At 42.8% G+C, this 22,184-nt stretch overlaps 1 protein-coding gene across 1 annotated transcript in view; it reads left to right on the plus strand.

Annotated features, from left to right (window-relative positions):
- The window catches only part of KCNH4 (potassium voltage-gated channel subfamily H member 4), a 256,334-nt gene that overhangs the window by 190,210 nt on the left and 43,940 nt on the right, over nt 1-22,184 (plus strand). The window contains exon 5 of the mRNA XM_077252136.1: nt 12,522-12,765. Within this exon, the coding sequence (XP_077108251.1) occupies nt 12,522-12,765 (244 nt within the window). The remainder of the gene's footprint in view (nt 1-12,521; nt 12,766-22,184) is intronic.

The raw sequence follows: 22,184 nt of genomic DNA on the forward strand, positions 1-22,184 counted from the left end.
GAGAAGACTCTCCTTCAGGCCCTGGGATCCATATTCATGTAAAAAAAAGAATAAAAATAAAAAATATGGGATATACTTACCCTTCGATGACCCCGGCTCTCAGCGGTGAAAGCGGCGGCCTCCGTTCCTAAGGATGCATTGAGCGAAGGACCTTCGATGACGTCACGGTCACGCGACCACGACGTCATCAAAGGTCCTTTGCTCAATGCATCCTTAGGAACGGAGGCCGCCGCTTGCACCACTGAGAGCCGCGGGCCGTCGGAGGGTAAGTATATCCCTTTTTTTTTGTTCTTTTTTTTACATGAATATGGATCCCAGGGCCTGAAGGAGAGTCTCCTCTCCTCCAAACCCTGGGAACCATCCGCACCGCACACGCCGTATAAGATGACTGGGCATATAAGATGACCCCCGTCTTATACGGCGAGTATATCCCAAACTCCATATTTTATATGGAAAAGTTGGGGGTCGTCTTATATGCCCAGTCGTCTTATACATCAGAAAATACGGGTAATATATGTATATATATATATATATATATATATATATATATATATATATATATATTTATACTCTCTCTATAGATCCCTTTCTGAGACATGTACTGGCAATAATACAGCTTACATGTTTTTCCAATTCCAGCTCTGTTGTGGGACATTATTTATGCATGTATATTTAGACCTCTTGATAGGTCCAGTGAGTCCTATTTGTATATATGGGGGTGAAGTTTATTGGGTTGTGTGCTGTATTTTAAATGTTTTTATATTGATTGTTCAGGGTTAAATAAAGGTTATCTATTTTTATTAATGGATGTGCTTAATATTATTAGTCTTGTCTTTCCTTCTTCCCTTTATCATGAGAAAAAAATTGCAGCATGCTGCGATTTTCTTGGTCTCTCAAATGAGGCTCGCTAATGCAAGTTTGTGGGTGTGCTAAAAAATATTGAATGGCACTCGATCCATGCAAGTGCTCTCCGATTTTTTTACACACCCATGTCCTTGAAAACCGGACATTTCAGCAGCTATGTGCAATAAAATCATGACAAATATAATTACTACAGTGCTTGTGTAGCTTACTGTACATGTACTTAATTCAATAAATATCTTAATCTTAAAAAAATGGCGTGGAATCCCCTGAAATTTCATTAACCAGCAGAGGAAAAGTAGACAGCTGCGGGCAGATGTTTATAGCTTGGGAAGGGGGTAATACCCATGGAGATTTCCAGGCCATAACAATCAGCTCACAGCTGTATACTTAGGATTTACTGGTTATTAAAATTTGGATCCCACATATAAAAAGGAAGTAGGGTCTCCTAATTTATAACCAGCAAAGGCTAGGCTCTTCCAGACTAGAAACATCAGCTCTTAGCTGACCCAAAAATGGTGCATCCATAAGATGTGCCAATTCTAGCACTTAGCCTTGCTCTTCACACTTGCCCTGGAGGGGTGGCAAGAGGAGTGATAGTTGGGGGGTTGATGTCAGCTGACATCAAGACCAGGGATTAGTAATATAGAGGTGTCTATAAGATGCCCCTATTACTAACCCCATAGTGATATTGAGGTGTCTTTTATGCTGATAACAAGTTCAAACAGGTGCCATTACTTCATGTAATGAGTGGAGAACAGGTCTGTGAGAGCCAGAAATCTTGAATGTTTTTAGGTGACCAAATACTAATTTTCCACCATAATTTGCAAAATAAATCTTGCCAAATCAGACAAGGTGATTTTCTGGATTTGTTTTCTCATTTTGACTCTCATAGTTGTGGTCTACCTATTATGTCAATTACAGGCCTCTCTCATCTTTTTAAGTGGGAGAACTTGCACAATTGGTGGCTGACTAAATACTTTTTTCCCTACTGTAGGTTGATTTGTCGGGCAGCAGAGTATAGGATAGATTACAGAGGTTCGTGAGTGCTAGACGGGAGGCCACAAAGCAGGAGGTTGTAATAGATGAGGTGGGAGATGATGAGGGCATGCAGTAGTGCTTTTGCAGATTCTTTGGTGAGGAATGTGCAGATCTGGGAAATATTTTTGAGCTGGAGTAGGCAGAAAGTGGAAAAGGCTTGGATATCTGGTTTGAAGGAGAGATCAGAGTCCAGATTTACCCCGAGACAGCGAACTTGCTGAACTGGGGAGAGTGTAAAGCCATTGACTGATGGATAGGTCTGTTGGGGGGGTTTAGTGAGATGGTGGAAAGATGATAAATTCTGTTTTGTCCATGTTATGTTTTTAGAAAGCTAGCAGACAAAAAAGATGAAATAGCGGACACACTTTGAGATTCTGGTTAGTAAGGAGTTAATATCAGGTCCAGAGAGGTAGATCTGTGTTTCATCAGCATAGAGGTCAGAAAAGGCGTGGGACTCTATGAGCTGTCCCAGGCAGAAGGTGTAGATGGAGAAGAGCAGGGGTCCTAGAACTGAAACTTGGGGGACACGACAGCTAAGGGGTGAGATAAGGAGGTGGTGTGTGAGTGGGAGACACTAAATGTCCGGTCCGTTACGTATGAGGAGATTCAAGATAGGGCCAAGTCTGTGATGCCAAGAGATGAGCGAATCTGTAGTAAGAGGGAATGGTCCACTTTGTTAAAGGCAGATGACAGGTCCAGGAGAAGGAGGACAGAGTAGTGTTACTTGGATTTGGCAGTTAGTAAGTCATTGGTGACTTTACTCGGGGCAGTTTCAGTGGAATGGTGCGGTTGGAAGCCAGATTGTAAGCAGCCAAAGAGGGAGCAGGGGGAGAAGTGGGAAGACAGTTCAAAATGGACGTGTTGTTCCAGTAATTTTGATTGTTCCAGTAGTTTTGAGACACAGGGAAGAAGTGATATAGGGCAATATAGACAAAGAGTATGCGTCAAGGGAGCGCTTTTTGAGGATGTTTTGAGGTATGTTTGAAACATGACAAAAAGACATCAGTTGTTAGTGATAGGTTGAAGAGATGGGTAAGGGTTGGGATGAAGACTGTGGTGGGGTTTGGGATGAGGTGGGATGGGATCGGATCAAGTTCACAGGTGGTGAGATGTGATTTGGAGAGTAAAGAGGAAAGATGACCTACTGTAATAGCGGAGAAGCTGGTTTTGGAGGTGGAGGGCTGAGTAGTTATGAGGAGAGACTGTGGGTGCTGTAGGCCAAAGCTTTCTCTGATGTTATCAGTCTTCTGCTTGAAGAATGAGGCAAAGTCTTCAGCTCAGAGGAGAGGGAGGAAGCGCTGGGTGATGGAGTAAAGAATTGAAAGTGTTGAATAGCTGTTTAGGGTCATGAGACAACATGCATGACATTAGTCCCACTTTTCTGGACCGAAATTGGACCTTTTTCTTTTTTAATGGTGATGGGTATGAGCCTTTAAAAAAATGTGTTGTAAAAAAATAATCTATTGTTTAAATTTTCATATTACATGTATGTATTTTTTTTATTTTTGGCAATTTTTTTTCAGATCATGATCTTTATTTAAAAAAAATTGTAATCTTTCATTTTTCACACTACAATAGATAGGGTAATAGTCTGTTCATAGTGATTAATGGGGTTATCCAGTGCTCGGAATTGTCTCTCCAAGGCTTGTGTGCTATTATTATGTTATGCAATCCCTCCGAGCAATCAGCTCTGGCGTCACTCTCCCCACCTCTGGACCAATTGCATACATCCAGATGAATTGAGTCCTGCTGTTCTCTTATTTTCTCCAGTTGTATGTGATATGTCCGAAGGTAGGGAGAGTGAAGCCAGAGCCGATTGGTTGCATGGATCGTATGACATAACAATAACACGCGAGCCTCCGGAGAGACAGAGCTGGCACCAGATGTGAGTATAAGTGTTATTTTTTTACTGGGGACAAACATGTGGATTGAGAAGAGATTGTCTGTGCAGCGGACAACTTAATGTACCGTACATGTGGATTTCCAGAAACAGGAAGTAAGAGTCTAAAAAGCCCCAGTGGCCAGTGTGAGAATTACAAGATTATTTATTTTTAATATAAATTATATGGATAAAAAACATTGAAAACATTGTTTTAAAAATATATTTAACACAAAAACCTGATTTAAACAATAGGTCCTTTTTCTGATGACACAATCCCTTTAAATACCTTTGGTTTGAAACTGGCCAGACAATGATGAGAACTCCATTACCAGTTACTGAGGTCAATTTATTTTGACACCATGTGAAAATTCCTCTAGCATCTCAAGACTTGTGTATACATCTGCGAGCCCGCATCAAAGCAGGGGATCTGACCTCGGACGTACTATCCTGTCCGAGGTCAGAAAGGGGTTAATATTTTCCATGGTATTCCCCTGAATATCTGTCATTGTCACATCATAGATGCCCAGGTGCTGACTCAGCAACAAATCAGGCAAATTACAGATAAGATTTTATCATGCAAAAAAAAGACAAAAGAAACTCTGTTTTTTCCAGATTTTCATTTCTAAACATGAACCAGCAACATTTGTTTATTTTATATTATATTTTATATTATAGTCAGTGAGATTAACCCCTTCACAACAAGGCCAATTTCCGTTTTTGCATTTTTGTTTTTTCTCCCCTTCTTCCCAGAGTCATAACTCTTATTTTTCTGTCCACATAGACATATGAGGGCTTGTTTTTTTGCAGGACGAGTTGTTCTTTTGAATGACACATTCAGTTTACCACATAGTGTACTAGAAAATAGGAAAAAATTCCAAGTGGTGAGAAATTGTGAAAAAAAATGCAATTCTAACATTGGTTTTTGGGAATTGTTTCTACAATGTACAGTACAGACCAAACGTTTGGACACACCTTCTCATTTAAAGATTTTTCTGTATTTTCATGACTATGAAAATTGTACATTCACACTGAAGGCATCAAAACTATGAATTAACACATGTGGAATTATATACTTAACAAAAAAGTGTGAAACAACTGAAAATATGTCTTATATTCTAGGTTCTTCAAAGTAGCCACCTTTTGCTTTGATGACTGCTTTGCACACTCTTGGCATTCTCTTGATGAGCTTCAAGAGGTAGTCACCGGGAATGGTTTTCACTTCACAGGTGTGCCCTGTCAGGTTTAATAAGTGAGATTTCTTGCCTTATAAATGGGGTTGGGACGATCAGTTGTGTTGTGCAGAAGTCTGGTGGATAAACAGCTGATAATCCTACTGAATAGACTGTTAGAATTCGTATTATGGCAAGAAAAAAGCAGCTAAGTAAAGAAAAATGAGTGGCCATCATTACTTTAAGAAATGAAGGTCAGTCAGTCCGAAAAATTGGGAAAACTTTGAAAGTGTCCCCAAGTTCAGTGGCAAAAACCATCAAGCGCTACAAAGAAACTGGCTCACATGAGGACTGCCCCAGGAAAGGAAGACCAAGAGTCACCTCTGCTTCTGAGGATAAGTTTATCCAAGCCACCAGCCTCAGAAATCGCAGGTTAACAGCAGCTCAGATTAGAGACCAGGTCAATGCCACACAGAGTTCTAGCAGCAGACACATCTCTACAACATCTGTTAAGAGGAGACTTTGTGCAGCAGGCCTCCATGGTAAAATAACTGCTAGGAAACCACTGCTAAGGACAGGCAACAAGCAGAAGAGACTTGTTTGGGCTAAAGAACACAAAGAATGGACATTAGACCAGTGGAAATCTGTGCTTTGGTCTGATGAATCCAAATTTCAGATCTTTGGTTCAACCACAGTGTTTTTGTGCGACGCAGAAAAGGTGAACGGATGGACTCTACATGCCTGGTTTCCACCGTGAAGCATGGAGGAGGAGGTGTGATAGTGTGGGGGTGCTTTGCTGGTGACACTGTTGGGGATTTATTCAAAATTGAAGGCATACTGAACCAGCATGGCTACCACAGCATCTTGCAGCGGCATGCTATTCCATCCGGTTTGCGTTTAGTTGGACCTTCATTTATTTTTCAACAGGACAATGATCCCAAACACACCTCCAGGCTGTGTAAGAGCTATTTGACCAAGAAGGAGAGTGATGGGGTGCTACGCAAGATGACCTGGCCTCCACAATCACCAGACCTGAACCCAATCGATATGGTTTGGGGTGAGCTGGACCGCAGAGTGAAGGCAAAAGGGCCAACAAGAGCTAAGCATCTCTGGGAACTCCTTCAAGATTGTTGGAAGACCATTCCCGGTGACTACCTCTTGAAGCTCATCAAGAAAATGCCAAGAGTGTGCAAAGCAGTCATCAAAGCAAAAGGTGGCTACTTTGAAAAACCTAGAATATAAGACATAATTTCAGTTGTTTCACACTTTTATTATTATTTATTATTGTTAAGTATATAATTCCACATGTGTTAATTCATAGTTTTGATGCCTTCAGTGTGAATGTACAATTTTCATAGTCATGAAAATGCAGAAAAATCTTTAATTGAGAAGGTGTGTCCAAACTTTTGGTCTGTACTGTACATTTTGTGGTAAAAATTACCTTGCAGTATGATTCTGCTCAGCAGTACGATTACGGCTATACTAAACATGTCCAGTTTTTTATTATTTTAGTGGTGAAAAAAAAATCAGAAGTTTGCCCCCGTTTTTGGGGGATGTGTTGCCATTTCCCGAGACCCGTAATGTTTTTATTTTTCAGTCAAAGTAGCTCTGTGATGGATTATTATTTTTTCGTGACCAGACAATGTTTTTTATTGATTCTATTTTTGGATAGATGTGACGTTTTGATTGCTTGTTATAGCATCTTTTGTGGAATTGCACTGATCAAAAAACCCTGTAATTTTGATGTTCTTGATTTTTTTTGTTTGGTTAATTATTTTTATATTTTAATAGATCAGACTTTTCTGAACATCGCGATACCATGTGTATTTTTTTTTAAAAATGTAATATCTTTATTTTGAAAGGAGCGAAACGGGCGTGATTTGATCGTTTATGGACTTTTTTTATTTTTTAAATATTTTTTAAAACTTTTTTACTTTTTCACTGGTCTTGTTAGTTTAGGGGACTTGAAGCTGTGAACATATGATTGTTTGTGCTATATACACAGCGATGCCACAGCATGTCTGCATATAGTGAAAATCACAGTCACCTTTAAAGCCCAGCCTCAGGCAGGGTTTCAAGAAGCTCTGTAATGACATGCCTGGGGGTCTACAGCAAACCTGTCGGCGACCTGCGATCATGACACCGGTGCACCGATGGCTGCATGGAATGTCGCACCCACATGTCCAGCATGCGTTAAATGTTGTTGTCAGTTTGACAGTGGCATTTAACAGGTTCGCAATTGCGAGCTCCCATGATTGTTAGAGGCAGGTTCTGGCATTAATATCCAGCCCTGACCTGTCAGGTATGGGACGAGTTCACCCCATAATCCCACTCTATACATCCACTTCCGACTTGCGCCATACATGTTAGTAAGATGTCATTAAAGGGATAAAGGAGTTGTCCAACTTTTTAATGCATGTAATTGGGGTTATACATTTTTTGGGCTAAAAATGTGCCTTGTATGGCCTCAGTGCTGCACTGTCTATAGCTGGCTGCAGAATGAGTTAACTGAGAATCCGTCAGTCAGTTGCTATGACAGTCTGATGGGTAGATTGTAATTCTTTTATCTGCCCTTTTCTGAGCTTCACTCAGCTGATTTAATGCCACAGACCACATCAAAGTTGAAGGTGCTGGGAACAAAAGGATTGTAAAAACCAAATGGTGCAAAATTTTTAAGGAAACCCAATTGTAAAAATAATTTTTAGCCCCAAATACATGCATTGAAGTAAAGAAAACCCACCCTTTAAAATGTCCCTACTGCTTTTAAAATACACATATATACACATGAAATCCTTAGATGCCCCATGAATGCCAATATAGGAAAGCAGTGAAGCTGGAACCCTGAGCGAGGCAGATATAGGATTTTTCGCTAACAGATGTTGTTTTGCTGAATAACCTTCCGCAGATCCTATCAGTCTCTCCATTAACCTCTGTTCTCTAATCTGGTCGCACCAGTCGGCTTTGATAAGGCAGTTTTGTATGAGTACAGCAGCGAAACATTTGGTGCTTTTGTAATAGTCAGATGTATCTACTGCGAAGCCCCCAGAAAAGTCAGACCTGCCTAATCTGATTAGAACAGAAAGTGTAACAGATAAGCAGGATTATGGTACTCAATGGGCAGGATCAAAGGCGCAATTTGATTGGTCGCTACAAGATTTCAGATCAGGCAGTGCTGACAATGTGACAGCGAGATGGTGAAGTGTAAGCGATAGATATCGTAATGGTGATAGAATGGAGGAGATAGCCGGTGACACTGTGACTCGCGTCAGATAAATGCGACCGGAAGACGCATGATATCACGCTCAGAGAACCACGACAATTATCTGCTTCTATTGTTACCCAGATGGATCTTGAATTTCTTTGACTGCCTGTCCTTTAAGTCTAACTGGGTATCCCAGTAATCTAATATGTATACATATATAGCAGAGCCAAGTTTGTTATTTAAAGGAAAGGTGTCAGTAGTATTTTAATACTGAAATAAGTGGTGTGGTGGTAAACGTCCTAGTACAAAAATAAAAATGATGCCTTTTTTGTACTAGAAGAGCAATGCACCACCCAAGACATATGTCTCCACATACTCCCCTCACCGCTCATATAATAACTACATATCTATAGAATTTTTTTAACACTGTTTTTGCTATACCAGAACTAGGTAATACTGTTACAAACAAGTACCCCCTATATAATGGCCATTATAACTAATAATACCACCATAGAAGTCTGAAATTATACCGCCACACCATGATTACTCACCGTTACATACTGGGTAGCACAATGGCTAGGGTCCTGGGTTCAAATCCCACCAAGGAGAACATCTACAGGTGCTTCTCGCAAAATTACAATATCATCAAAAAGTTAATTTATTTCATTTCTTCAATACAAAAAAGTGTAACTCATATATTATACAGAGTCATTACTAACAAAGTGATGTATTTCACGTGTATATTTCTGTTAATGTTGATGATTATGGCTTACAGCCAATGGAAACCCAAAAGTCATTATCTCAGTAAATTAGAATACTTTATAACACCAGCTTGAAAAATGATTATAAAATCTGAAATGTTGGCCTACTGAAATGTATGTTCAGTAAATGCACTCAATACTTGGTCGGGCTCCTTTTGCATCAGTTACTGCATCAATGTGGCGTGGCATGGAGGCGATCTGCCTGTGGCACTGCTGAGGTGTTATGGAAGCCCATGTTGCTTTGATAGCAGCCTTCAGCTCGTCTGCATTGTTGGGTCTGGTGTCTCATCTTCCTCTTGACATTACCCCATAGATTCTCTATGGGGTTAAGGTCAGGCAAGTTTGCTGGCCAATCAAGCACAGTGATACTGTTGTTTTTAAACCAGGTATTGGTACTTTTGACTGTGTGGACAGGAGCCAAGTCCTGCTGGACAATGAAATTTCCATCTCCAAAAAGCTTGCGGGCAGAGGGAAGCATGAAGTGCTCTAAAATTTCCTGGTAGATGGCTGCTCTGACTTTGGTCTTGATAAAACACAGTGGACCTACACCAGCAGATGACATGGCTCTCCAAACCATCATTGATTGTGTAAACTTCACACTAGACCTCAAGCAGCTTGGATTGTGTGACTCTCCACTCTTCGGGTACCGTCACACAGTGCCATTTTCATCGCTACGACGGCACGATCCGTGACGTCGCAGCGTCGTATGATTATCGCTCCAGCGTCGTAGACTGCGGTCACACTTTGCAATCACGGCGCTGGAGCGATGCCGAAGTCCCCGGGTAACCAGGGTAAACATCGGGTTACTAAGCGCAGGGCCGCGCTTAGTAACCCGATGTTTACCCTGGTTACCAGCGTAAACGTAAAAAAAACAAACAGTACATACTCACATTCCGGTGTCTGTCCCCCGGCGTCTCAGCTTCTCTGCACTGTGTAAGCACCATAGCCGGAAAGCAGAGCGGTGACGTCACCGCTGTGCTCGCTTTCCGGCCGGCAGGCGCTCACAGTGCAGAGAAGCTGAGACGCCGGGGGACAGACACCGGAATGTGAGTATGTACTGTTTGGTTTTTTTACGTTTACGCTGGTAACCAGGGTAAACATCGGGTTACTAAGCGTGGCCCTGCGCTTAGTTACCCGATGTTTACCCTGGTTACAAGCGAACACATCGCTGGATCGGTGTCACACACAACGATCCAGCGATGTCAGCGGGTGATCAAGCGACGAAAGAAAGTTCCAAACGATCTGCTACGACGTACGATTCTCAGCGTGATGTCTGATCGCAGTAGCTTGTCAGACACAGCGATATCGTTACGATATCGCTAGAACGTCACGAATCGTGCCGTCGTAGCGATGAAAATTTCACTGTGTGACGGTACCCTTCCTCCAGACTCTGGGACCTTGATTTCCAAATGAAATGCAAAATTTACGTTCATCTGAAAACAACACATTGGACCATGGAGCAACAGTCCAGTTTTTTTTCTCCTTGACCCAGGTAAGACGCTTCTGGCATTGTCTGTTGGTCATGAGTGGCTTGACACAAGGAATGCAACACTTGTAGCCCATGTCCTGGATACGTCTGGATGTGGTGGCTTTTGAAGCAATGACTCTAACAGCAGTCCACTCCTTGTGAATCTCCCTCAAAATTTTGAATGGCTTTTTCTTAACAATTTTTTCAAGGATGCAGTTATCCCGGTTGCTGTGCACCTTTTCTACCACACTTTTTCCTTCCAGTCAACTTTCCATTAATATGCTTGGATACAGCACACTGAACAGCCAGCTTCTTTAGAAATGATCTTTTGTGGCTTACCCTCCTTGTGGAGTGTGTCAATGACTGCCTTCTGGACATCTGTCAAGTCAGCAGTCTTCAGCAGATTGTGGAGCCTACTAAAACATATTAAGGGACCTTTTTAAACGCTTAGGAAGCCTTTGGATGTGCTTTTTGTTAATTATTCTAATTTACTGCGATAATGACTTTTGGGTTTTCATTGTCTGTAAGCCATAATCATCAACATTCGCAGAAATAAACACTTGTAATAGATCACTCTGTTTGCAATTACTAATATAATATATGAGTTTCACTTTTTGAATTGAAAACTGAAATAAATGAACTTTGTGATGATATTCTAATTTGGTGAGAAGCACATGTATAAGGAGTTTGTATGTTCTCCCCGTGTTTGCATGGGTTTCCTTCCGGTTCTCCAGTTTCCCACTAAGCTGTACTCCTCTCCAGTAGAATTTTCTTTCTGCATAGTTGATGCTCACTGTGCTGTAACTAAAGGCACGTCTTGTGTTCTTGGCCTCAGCAGGCCCTTATATTGCTCAAGCGCCTCCATGAGCTTCCCACTAATTGCTAATCCTGCCCAAAACTCCTGCAGCTAGCATTAATTTTCACAGTACAATTATCAATGCAGCAACTGAAAATGCATCAACATAACACAATGCAATTATTGTACTACTACTACTACTAAGAATACTCGTTTTACGATAATCGTGCAGTCTAAACAAGCTGACAATCACCCATGAACCTTGCAAAATGCTTTTTCATCTGGTGCACAAAATATCATTGTTCTCGGCAGCACATTGTCCCATATAAACAAAACTTGTGCTGTTGAGAAAAATGATAGTGTATGAGCAGTGAATGATTTACAGTTCTCAACAATGAAAATGTAACACCCAAAAAGAACTTTTGGAATTATGGAAATCACAGGATGGATAGACATGATATGCAAATGGTGAAAAAATGGTAATAACATTTTCAAAACAGCTCAATTTATTCAGTATTGAGAATGAAGGACAGCTGCAGAAATACACAACACACATTTATGAAGATGCATTGATAAGGGAAAGTCACATTAGTCCAACTCTCGAGATTATTGGGTGGCATAATGTAGGTAGCTGGACCCCTCTAGTCTTCATTCCAGGTGCATGTCCCAGGAGTCATTTTACAACATGACAACGCCAAACCGCATGTTGCCTGTGCTAGTGTGAGCAGCCTGAGTGGCCTAAACATAGTATAATGGCCAGCAGGGTCTCCAGACTTGTCTCCTATTGAGTACAACAGGGATGTCATTGGCATTGGTCTGCAATTACACAGGGAGCTGCCAGCAGCAGATCTTGATGATTTCTTTGCTCAAGTGCATTTAGAGTGGCAGAACATTTCTCATAACAATAACCTCACTTTACTGCTGCCAAGGTGTGTGCGTGTATTTCTGCACTGATTAAATCAAGATGTTTTGAAAATATTGTTTGCATTTTTTTATTATTTACATATTATCAACGTGTCTATCCATCTTGTGATTTCCATAATTCCACAGCTTTTACTTCTTGGTGTTGTCTTTTCAGTGTTGAGGAGTGTATGACATCATTCAGTGAGCATTGTTAAGGCTTTTAAACAACCACCGATCAGCAGACAGCATGGTCGGTTATTGCTCTAGAGTGCCGCTGGTCAGTTTGTGTAAAACCCCTACTACTTCCACTCATAAATGCTTTCAAAGACTGATTTCATAATGAACTGAGAAGACTTCCACATTGACACAGACAATTATCCGACCACTGTTGTGACTTGAATTTTACCTATTCAATGACTCTCTTTCTTCCTTTCCCAGAACTTCTTAGATAACAAGCCTTCACTCCCCGAATACAAAGTAGCATCTGTCCAGAAGCCTCGCTTCATCCTTCTTCATTACAGCATCTTCAAAGCCCTCTGGGACTGGCTTATCCTTCTAGCCACCTTTTACGTGGCTGTCACCGTCCCTTACAATGTCTGCTTCACAGGCCACGATGACAGTGTGTCCGCCGCCCGGAGCACTATTGTCAGCGACATTGCGGTGGAAATGTTATTTATTTTAGGTAAGTGTATGGGACCACACAGGCGTCCTGCCAGGGATACCTGAGTAGCGGGTAAATGAGTATGTACGGGCACACATGCCAGAATAGAACATAACCTTAGAAAAGAGGGCAATGAGGAGCTTATAATGAAGTGTTGCACGGTATAGGTTATACCATTTAATTATACCAGGATCACTTACATAGGGCATAGAACAAATGCCTGTATTTGTAGATCATAGCGTTAATGGCCAATTTACCATGATGTCTTACTAGCGGCGATGATGGACACTTTTTTCTATAAAAGACTAGGACTTTGCAGGGGATGGGCAGTAAATGTGCATGGAAATCAATGAAGTCTGGGTGCTAGAGTCTGTTTAAAGAATATAGACACCTCTGGGGATCCAACACATTTGGAAATATTGGCGACTCTGTGTCGCAGTCGCCATATGTGGCAGGTCACAAAGCGACAGCATAGGAAATTATTACATCCAATGTTGCAATATGTCGCTGCGTTTTCAGAGTCGCGCAACACGTCACCTTGTACCCATAGCCTAAAGGGGTCCCTTTTAGCACTTTCTATTAGATTCTTAAAACTGACACGTATCAGAACCCAGACGATCCTATATGAATCAATGGAGCACCTCTGCTTCTGTTTTGATCATTTATGTAACGGATTCATTTAGGATATTAAAGGTTCGCTCACATGAGTGCATAACTCGGACGAGTGCAATCCGATAAAAAAGGGATTACACTCGAACCAATGTTATCTTATGGATCACAAAGGAAGGTCCAGCTCCGTGATATCCATAAAAATTATTTTTTATTCATAATTCATTAAAAAAATATTTTTGATACAATTGGCATAAATGTCACAAGCCCCCTATGGGGATGTATATTTTAACAAGATATTTTATTTTATGGAGCAATGCAGATCTGCGTACTTTTTCTGAGCTCTATTCATTGTGAGAAAAAAATCTTAGCATGCTGTCATTTCACTCCGAAATCAGATGGTTGTGATAGTAAAGTGCGGCAAAGTGGTAGTCGTGATCGAGCTTCTGTCTGGCTTCACTCAGGCACTTTATAGACAAGGGGTGTCCAAGTCCCAGTAATTTTTTATCTGTCTTTATCTGAGCTCTTCTGTCCTGATACTGTATATGACTACAGACCACATCAAAGTTGCACTGAACTTTGTGGTCATAAGTCAGCTGACAGGAGTTTAGAAATAGTCACGTAGAAGAGTTACAAACTCTCCCATCAGAAAAAGCTCACTGATGGATCCTCAGGTAATTCGTTCTGCAGATGGTGTGTGTGGAGATACGGGGGTCAGTGGGTGCTCTCGTCTGCTGGCTCGGCTGTCTTTAGAAAGACTGCATGGATCAGGGCTCATACCACTGAACACCTGCTCTCCCCGATTACAGAACACTACTCAGACAACACAGGGTGAGGGTAAAACAGTGTGGCAATAATTTATTGAACCACCAACACACAATAGCACACAGAACAGTCCCAGCAAATACCCAAGATGATGCAAATTACAGTCTCACCCTTCCTCTGACTCACAGCGATTAGAGCTGCTTCCAATGTCGAATGCCCCCAACAGTGGCTCCCCGCTTCTGGCTGGCGGGCCCCCACAGTGAGGAGGTACTGACAAGCTTAGGAAGCTAACCGAGAGCAGTGAGGTAGGTGGCCAGGTGACCCGATTGTCCCAAATTAGATTCTTTTAGACGTCTCTGGGGTTTCAGTGATGGTCAATGATGCAGTCCTGTGTTCTTCCAGCTGGTGCTGTTGTCTCGCTAAGCTGATCTGTAGAGACACAAGGACCAGAAGATGATGTCTATTTATATAGTTCACAACTGGCCCTCAGCCAGCATCCAGAGGTCAGAGAGCGATGCGAATGCGGCCAACCTACATTGCTTCATTATGTAATATATTTGCATAGTTTTTCCTCCTCCGTTTGGAATGCCAACAAACTGGCTGGCATGGACAATGCATCTAATCAACATATCAGCAGACATCATTGTTTAGTGGCCATGCATTACTGTTTTGCAAAGATACCCGAAAATGAACTGTAGGAGATAATATGAGAGGTAAATATTCGTCCTACATGAAGAGTCAATACTTCAGACAGCAGTTTATGATTCTGGGCCTACTCAGTTTACATCTGGCATAATTAAGAAGAAATGCCATGTCGTCACAGTGTGCATATCTTTTAAATACCAGACAGACTACATGTGCTCCTATCGTAATCCACTAATCTCTATCACAGTGCATTAGGACGACTAGTGAAGGCTCTTCTGGGAGACCTTTTGAAGGTCTAATTCCTTAGCCACGAGCACAGACAGTACGCATAGTTTTATATTACATTTCACTTCCAAGGACAGGCTATCAAGATATGCTTTCTCATCGCCAAGTCATTGCAACGCTGAATCACAAAGATTAAGCAGAATGTGCAAACAAATCTAATCAAGAACTAACTTATCTCAGACACAAATTAATTATCTTCTAATTATAAAGAAACAGAGAAGGACTAGATGATGCCGTAGTCATTTATCTTCTGTAAAGCCATCAAGCAATCTGTAGGTGTAATACACCCCAAAAAAGTAATATAATGGATAGATACTGAAGCAACACTAGTTATGTTGTTTAATTAAAGTTTGTTATAAACATTAGACATCTGTCAGCCAAGCCCTAGGTCTATAGGCCCCGTCTCACATAGCGATTTACCAACGATCACGACCAGCGATATGACCTGGCCGTGATCGTTGGTAAGTCGCTGTGTGGTCGCTGGGGAGCTGTCACACAGACAGCTCTCTCCAGCGACCAACGATCAGGGGAACGACTTCGGCATCGTTGAAACTGTCTTCAACGATGCCGAAGTCCCCCTGCAGCACCCGGGTAACCAGGGTAAACATCGGGTTACTAAGCGCAGGGCCGCGCTTAGTAACCCGATGTTTACCCTGGTTACCAAAAAAAACAAACAGTACATACTCGCCTTTCGGTGTCCCTTGCCGTCTGCTTCCTGCTCTGACTGAGCCGCCGTACAGTGAGAGCAGAGCGCAGCGGTGACGTCACTGCTGTGCTGCGCTCTCACTTTCCGGCCGGCAGTCAGTCAGAGCAGGAAGCAGATGCCGGGGGACCTGACGGACATCAGATGGTAAGTATGTACTGTTTTTTTTTTTTTACATTTACGCTGGTAACCAGGGTAAACATCGGGTTACTAAGCGTGGCCCTGCGCTTAGTAACCCGATGTTTACCCTGGTTACCAGTGAAGACATCGGTGTCACACACACCGATTCAGCGATGTCAGCGGGACCTCAACGACCAAAAAAAGGTCCAGGCCTTTCCGACACGACCAGCGATCTCACAGCAGGGGCCTGATCGCTGGTACGTGTCACACATAGCGAGATCGCTACTGAGGTCGCTGTTGCGTCACAAAACTAGTGACTCAGCAGCGATCTCGCTAGCGATCTCGCTATGTGAGACGGGGCCTTATCTCTGAACTCCCCCATGCACATGCATGCTTGACTATACAAGTGTCCAAAAGTTGAGTCGTAGCTAGGCTTTTTTAATGAGGCCAAAGAATCAGCTACCACCACCCTCTCCCTTCTGTATCTAAATATTGTGGCCAAGGATCTAAATACCATGGCCCAGGATCTAAATACCATGAATGAGGAATTTAGGACCTGAAAATTACGTCACGGCTTTGTGATTGGTCGCTGAGCGGTCACGTGGGTGGCCGCGACCAATCACAAGCCGTGACGTCATCGAAAGGTCTTTCAAGCGCCATTCTTAGGAACGGAAGATGCCGGTTACCAGCGGCGATGTCCAGGCTGCGTCGGAGAGGTGAGTATATCAATATTTTTTATTTTAATTCTTTATTTTACACTTAAATGTGGATTCCGATACCGATTTCCGATATTGCAAACATATCGGAACTCGGTATCGGAATTCCGGTCCCAGACTCAGAAGATCGCCGACCTCATGGCCGACCCCACACAGGGGTCGGGTCGGGTTTCATGAAACCCGACTTTGCCAAAAGTCGGCGACTTCTGAAAATGGCCGACCCGTTTCGCTCAACCCTAGTGTGTACATGTCCATTTACAATTTCTTTCTCCTCAGGAAGGTGATGTCAGAGGAGTGGTGGCAATGAGGAACATTTAGCAAATGCCTGAGACTGCAGGGAATAGACAGTGAGTGCTACCCTGTTTCCCCAAAAATAAGACATCCCCCTAAAATAAGACCTAGCTGTGGTTTTGTAGAACTGCTAAATATAAGGCCTCTCGAAAGTAAGACCTAGCAAAGTTGTTTTTTGATAAATCCCATTGTCCTTAGTTATAAACTGTCCGAAAGCACTTCAACATACTTGATATACACCATACTGATATGAAAGTACCATAACAGTAAGAAGTGACCAGAAAAACAAAGTAAATTAAAACAATATCTTTATTTATTACAATGATAAAAGGTAATGCTAAAAAGACAGGGGAAAACAAGGGGAATACCTCCAAAAAATGGTGGGGAGGAAATAGCAAAAAGTTGCAAATACCTGCACCAGGTAATGATATTATAGATATTAAAGGAACATGACAAAACAGTATGTAAACAATCATATAAGCAAAAAAGGACTTATGAGACAAATGGAAATTTAACTAACTGTGTTTCAAGTAAGGGCCTAAAGAGGGATATTCATATATGCCAAAAAATAGTGCAAAGTTAGAAAGGCCACTTGTCCCAGATTAGAAACCCATGCACAATATGAAAAATAGCCCTACTAACATGTCCTTAACACATTAATTACCATCAGCGCATAACGATAGAGGGAAAAGAGTCCCATTAATAGATTGTCATAAAGAGCATACGGCCATTACCTGCCGCCCTAATGTGTGTGGGGCCTAATGTGTATGGGACCTAATGTGTATGGGGCCTAATGTGTGTGGAGCCTAATGTGTGTGGGAGCCCTAATGTGCATGGGGAATAATGTGTATGGGGGCTAATATGTATGGGCCCTAATGTGTATGGGGAATAATGTGTATGGGGCCTAATATGTATGGGCCCTAATGTGTATGGGCCCTAATGTGTATGGGGAATAATGTGTATGGGGCCTAATGTGTGTGGAGCCTAATGTGTATGGGGCCTAATGTGTATGGGGCCTAATGTGTGTGGAGCCTAATGTGTGTGTGAGCCCTAATGTGCATGGGGCCTAATGTGTGTGGGAGCCCTAATGTGTATGGGGCCTAATGTGTGTGGGGCCTAATGTGTGTGGGGCCTAATGTGTGTGGGGCCTAATGTTTGTGGGAGCTCCTAATTTGCATGGGGCCTAATGTGTTTGGGAGCCCTAATGTGTATGGGACCTGTATGACATGAAATGCAGCATAGAAATTACAGAGATAAATAGATACTGTTTTTTCTTTTACATTTTAAATTAAAAAAAGGCACAGGGATCCCCTACAATTTAAAACCAGCACAGATAAAGCTGGGCACTTCTACTGTATTATCAGTCAGTGTTATTGGCTGTCCAGGACAAAAAATAAAAGCTCACAGCCGCCCCAGAATTAGTACATCAAATAAAATAAGACATGCTCTTAAAACAAGACCTAGCACATCTTTGGGAGCAAAAATTAATATAAGACATTGTCTTATTTTTGGGGAAACAGGGTACCTGGCAGCTGGATGGGAGGCCGCTAATTTCTAATCTTCTGGTGTCCGTGGTGCAGCTTTAGATTAGCCAGAGCTCTTGGGACATTATCCTCCTCATCTCTAGTGGGGACCTGTGGATTTAATTTTTGTTCATTCATTCACAGTTGGAGCCGCCAGAACTTTCTCATTTTATGTAGCTTCACTATATGACATCCGTTTTTTTTGTTTCTGTAAGGCCTCTTTCACACGTCCGTGTCTCTGGTACGTGTGGTAACAGTTTTCACGCGTATCGGAGACACTTACACATGCAGACCCATTCAAGTGAATGGGCCTGTGCACATGTCAGTGTATTTCCACAGATCGCAAAACAAGTTGACATGTCCATTTTTTACCATAAGCCCAGGCTGCAAAACATCCCGCACACGTGCACATGGATGGCACCCGTGGATGTCTCGGTGTTACACACACCGGCAGCAGGGAAGAAGCAGTACAGTAAGCGCTGTTCCCCGATGCCCTGATCGCCGGCAGAGCAGGGGAGAATGATTAGAGCCATCTCCAGCACCCGGCGCCGAGGAACAGTGCTTACTGTACCGCTGCTTCCCCGGCACCCATCTGTGTGGTACTGATGCGGCACACGGGTGGCACATCAGTATATATATATATATGTTCCCAATCCAGGTAAACATAGCCCCCTCATCACCATCCTGCTATGCATGGCCCCATCCTCCACATCCTGGTATGCATGGCCCCCTCATCACCATCCTGCTATGCATGACACCCATCCTGGTATATACTGTCCCCTCATTCCTATCCTGGTATGCATGGCACCCTCATCCCCAGGGCAGGCTCCAGGTTTTCATGGGCCCCCGGGGGAAGAGTTTCAGTGAGCTCCTTTAACACATATCACAATACATGATGCACAGATACGGCAGAGAAATATAGATATAATACAATGCCAAAAATTTCACTTACTTCTTACATTACATGAGTGATATCTATTGTAAATTCTACAATACCTCAGAGACCAGACAGTATAGTCCCCCATACAGTATTATGGGCACCACATAATGCTCCATACATAATAATGAGCCCCATATATTCATAGAATCACAGAATCATAGAATGATAGAGTAGGAAGGGACCTGCTGGTTCATCTGGTCCAACCCCCTGCTCAAAGCAGGCTTCACTAAATCATCCCAGACAGATGTCTGTCCAGCTTCTGTTTGAAAACTTCCATGGAAGGAGAACTCACCACCTCTCGTGGCAGCCTGTTCCACTCATTGATCACCCTAACCGTCAAAAAGTTTTTTCTAATATCTAATCTGTGTCTCCTCCCATTCAGTTTAATCCCATTGCTTCTAGTCTTTCCTTGTGCAAATGAGAATAAAGATGATCCTTCTACAATGTGACAGCCCTTGAGATATTTGTAGACAGCTAATAAGTCTCCTCTTAGTCTTCTTTTTTGCAAGCTAAACATTCCCAAATCCTGGAACCGTTCCTCATAGGACATGGTTTGCAGACCGGTCACTATTCTGGTCGCTCTTCTCTGAACTTGCTCCAGTTTGTTGATGTCTTTTTTTAAATGTGGTGCCCAAAACTGGACACAGGATTCCAGATGAGGTCTGACCAAAGAGGAGTAGAGGACAATAATGACTTTGCGTGATCTAGACTGTATGCTTCTGTTAATACATCCCAGAATTGCATTTGCCTTTTTTGCTGCTGCATCACACTGTTGACTCATGTTTAGTGTTGAGCGATACCGTCCGATACTTGAAAGTATCGGTATCGGAAAGTATCGGCCGATACCGGCAAAGTATCGGATCCAATCCGATACCGATACCCGATACCAATACAAGTCAATGGGACTCAAGTATCGGATGGTATTCCTGATGGTTCCCAGGGTCTGAAGGAGAGGAAACTCTCCTTCAGGCCCTGGGATCCATATAAATGTGTAAAAGAAAGAATTAAAATAAAAAATATCGCTATACTCACCTGTCCGACGCAGCCTGGACCTCAGCGAGGGAACCGGCAGCGTTGTTTGTTTAAAATTCGCGCTTTTACTTGGTTACATGAAGTCCCGGCTTGTGATTGGTCAGGGCGGCCATGTTGCCGGGAAGCGGACCAATCACAGCAAGCCGTGACGAAATTACGTCACGGCTTGCTGTGATTGGTCCGCGTCCCGGCAACATGGCCGCCATTAACCAATCACAAGCCGTGACGTCACGGGAGGCTGGACACGCGCGCTTTTTAAAAAGCGCGCGTGTCCAGCCTCCAGTGACGTCCCGGCTTATGATTGGTTGCGCCGCGGTCAACCAATCACAAGCCGGGAGGCTTGTATAATACATCAGCTGAGAGGTGATACATGGGAATGTGAGACACATCCTGCAAATTCGACCAAACTTATTATGCAATAATTGATGTTTTGACAACATTGGCAGTTTCCCCTTGTTTGGTTTAGTTCATCCTCACTCATTTTGTGCGCCGCGGTCAACCAATCACAAGCCGGGAGGCTGGACACGCGCGCATTTTAAAATTTTAAAATGGGCGCGTGTCCAGCCTCCCGTGACGTCCCGGCTTGTGATTGGTTGCGCCGCGGTCAACCAATCACAAGCCGGGAGGCTGGACACGCGCGCATTTTAAAATTTTAAAATGCGCGCGTGTCCAGCCTCCCGGCTTGTGATTGGTTGATCGCGGCGCAACCAATCACAAGCCGGGACGTCACGGGAGGCTGGACACGCGCCCATTTTAAAATGCGCGCGTGTCCAGCCTCCCGTGACGTCACGGCTTGTGATTGGTTGCGTCTCCCATGTGACTGCGACGCAACCAATCACAAAGCCGGGACGTAATTTTAAAATCCTTAAGGACCTGAAATTACGTCACGGCTTGCTGTGATTGGTTGCGTCGCCCATGTGACTGCGACGCAACCAATCACAACGCCGGAACGTAATTTTAAAATCCTGAAGGACCTGAAATTACGTCACGGCTTGCTGTGATTGGTTGCGTCCCGGTCACATGGGCGGCACGCAACCAATCACAAGCCGGGACTCACGTAAAGGAAAGAAAAGCGCGAATTTTAAACAAAGAACGCTGCCGCTTCCCTCGGTAAGGTGCAGGCTGCGTCGGAGAGGTGAGTATAGCAATATTTTTTATTTTAATTCTCTCTTTTACACATTTTTACATTAATGTTGTTTCGATACCGATACCCGATATCACAAAAATATCGGATCTCGGTATCGGAATTCCGATACAGCAAGTATCGGCCGATACCCGATACTTGCAGTATCGGAATGCTCAACACTACTCATGTTCAGTTTATGATCTATTAATTTACCCAAGTCTTTTTCACATGTGTTGTTGCTTAGCCCTATTCCTCCCATTCTGTAAATGCTTTTTTCATTTTTATTGCCCAGATGTAGTACTTTCCATTTTTCCTTGTTAAAAACCATTCTGCTAGTTGCTGCCCACTGCTCCAGTTTATTTATATATTTTTGAATCATCTCTCTCTCTTATCTTGTATTAGCTATCCCTCCCTACCTATATATGGCTACAGTATTATGGGCATCACATACTGCTCCATACAGAATAATGAGCGCCATATATTGCTCCATACAGTATTATGGGCACCACATAGTGCTCCATACAGAATAATGAGCCCCATATATTGCTCCATACAGTATAATAAGCCAGATAGTGCTCCACACAGAATAATGAGCCCCATATATTGCTCCATGCAGTATTATGGGCATCACATAGTGCTCCATACAGAATAATGAGCCTCATAGATTGCTCCATACAGTAGTATG

This window comes from Ranitomeya variabilis, chromosome 4 (genome assembly GCF_051348905.1).
Source record: "Ranitomeya variabilis isolate aRanVar5 chromosome 4, aRanVar5.hap1, whole genome shotgun sequence".
NCBI lineage: Eukaryota > Metazoa > Chordata > Amphibia > Anura > Dendrobatidae > Ranitomeya > Ranitomeya variabilis.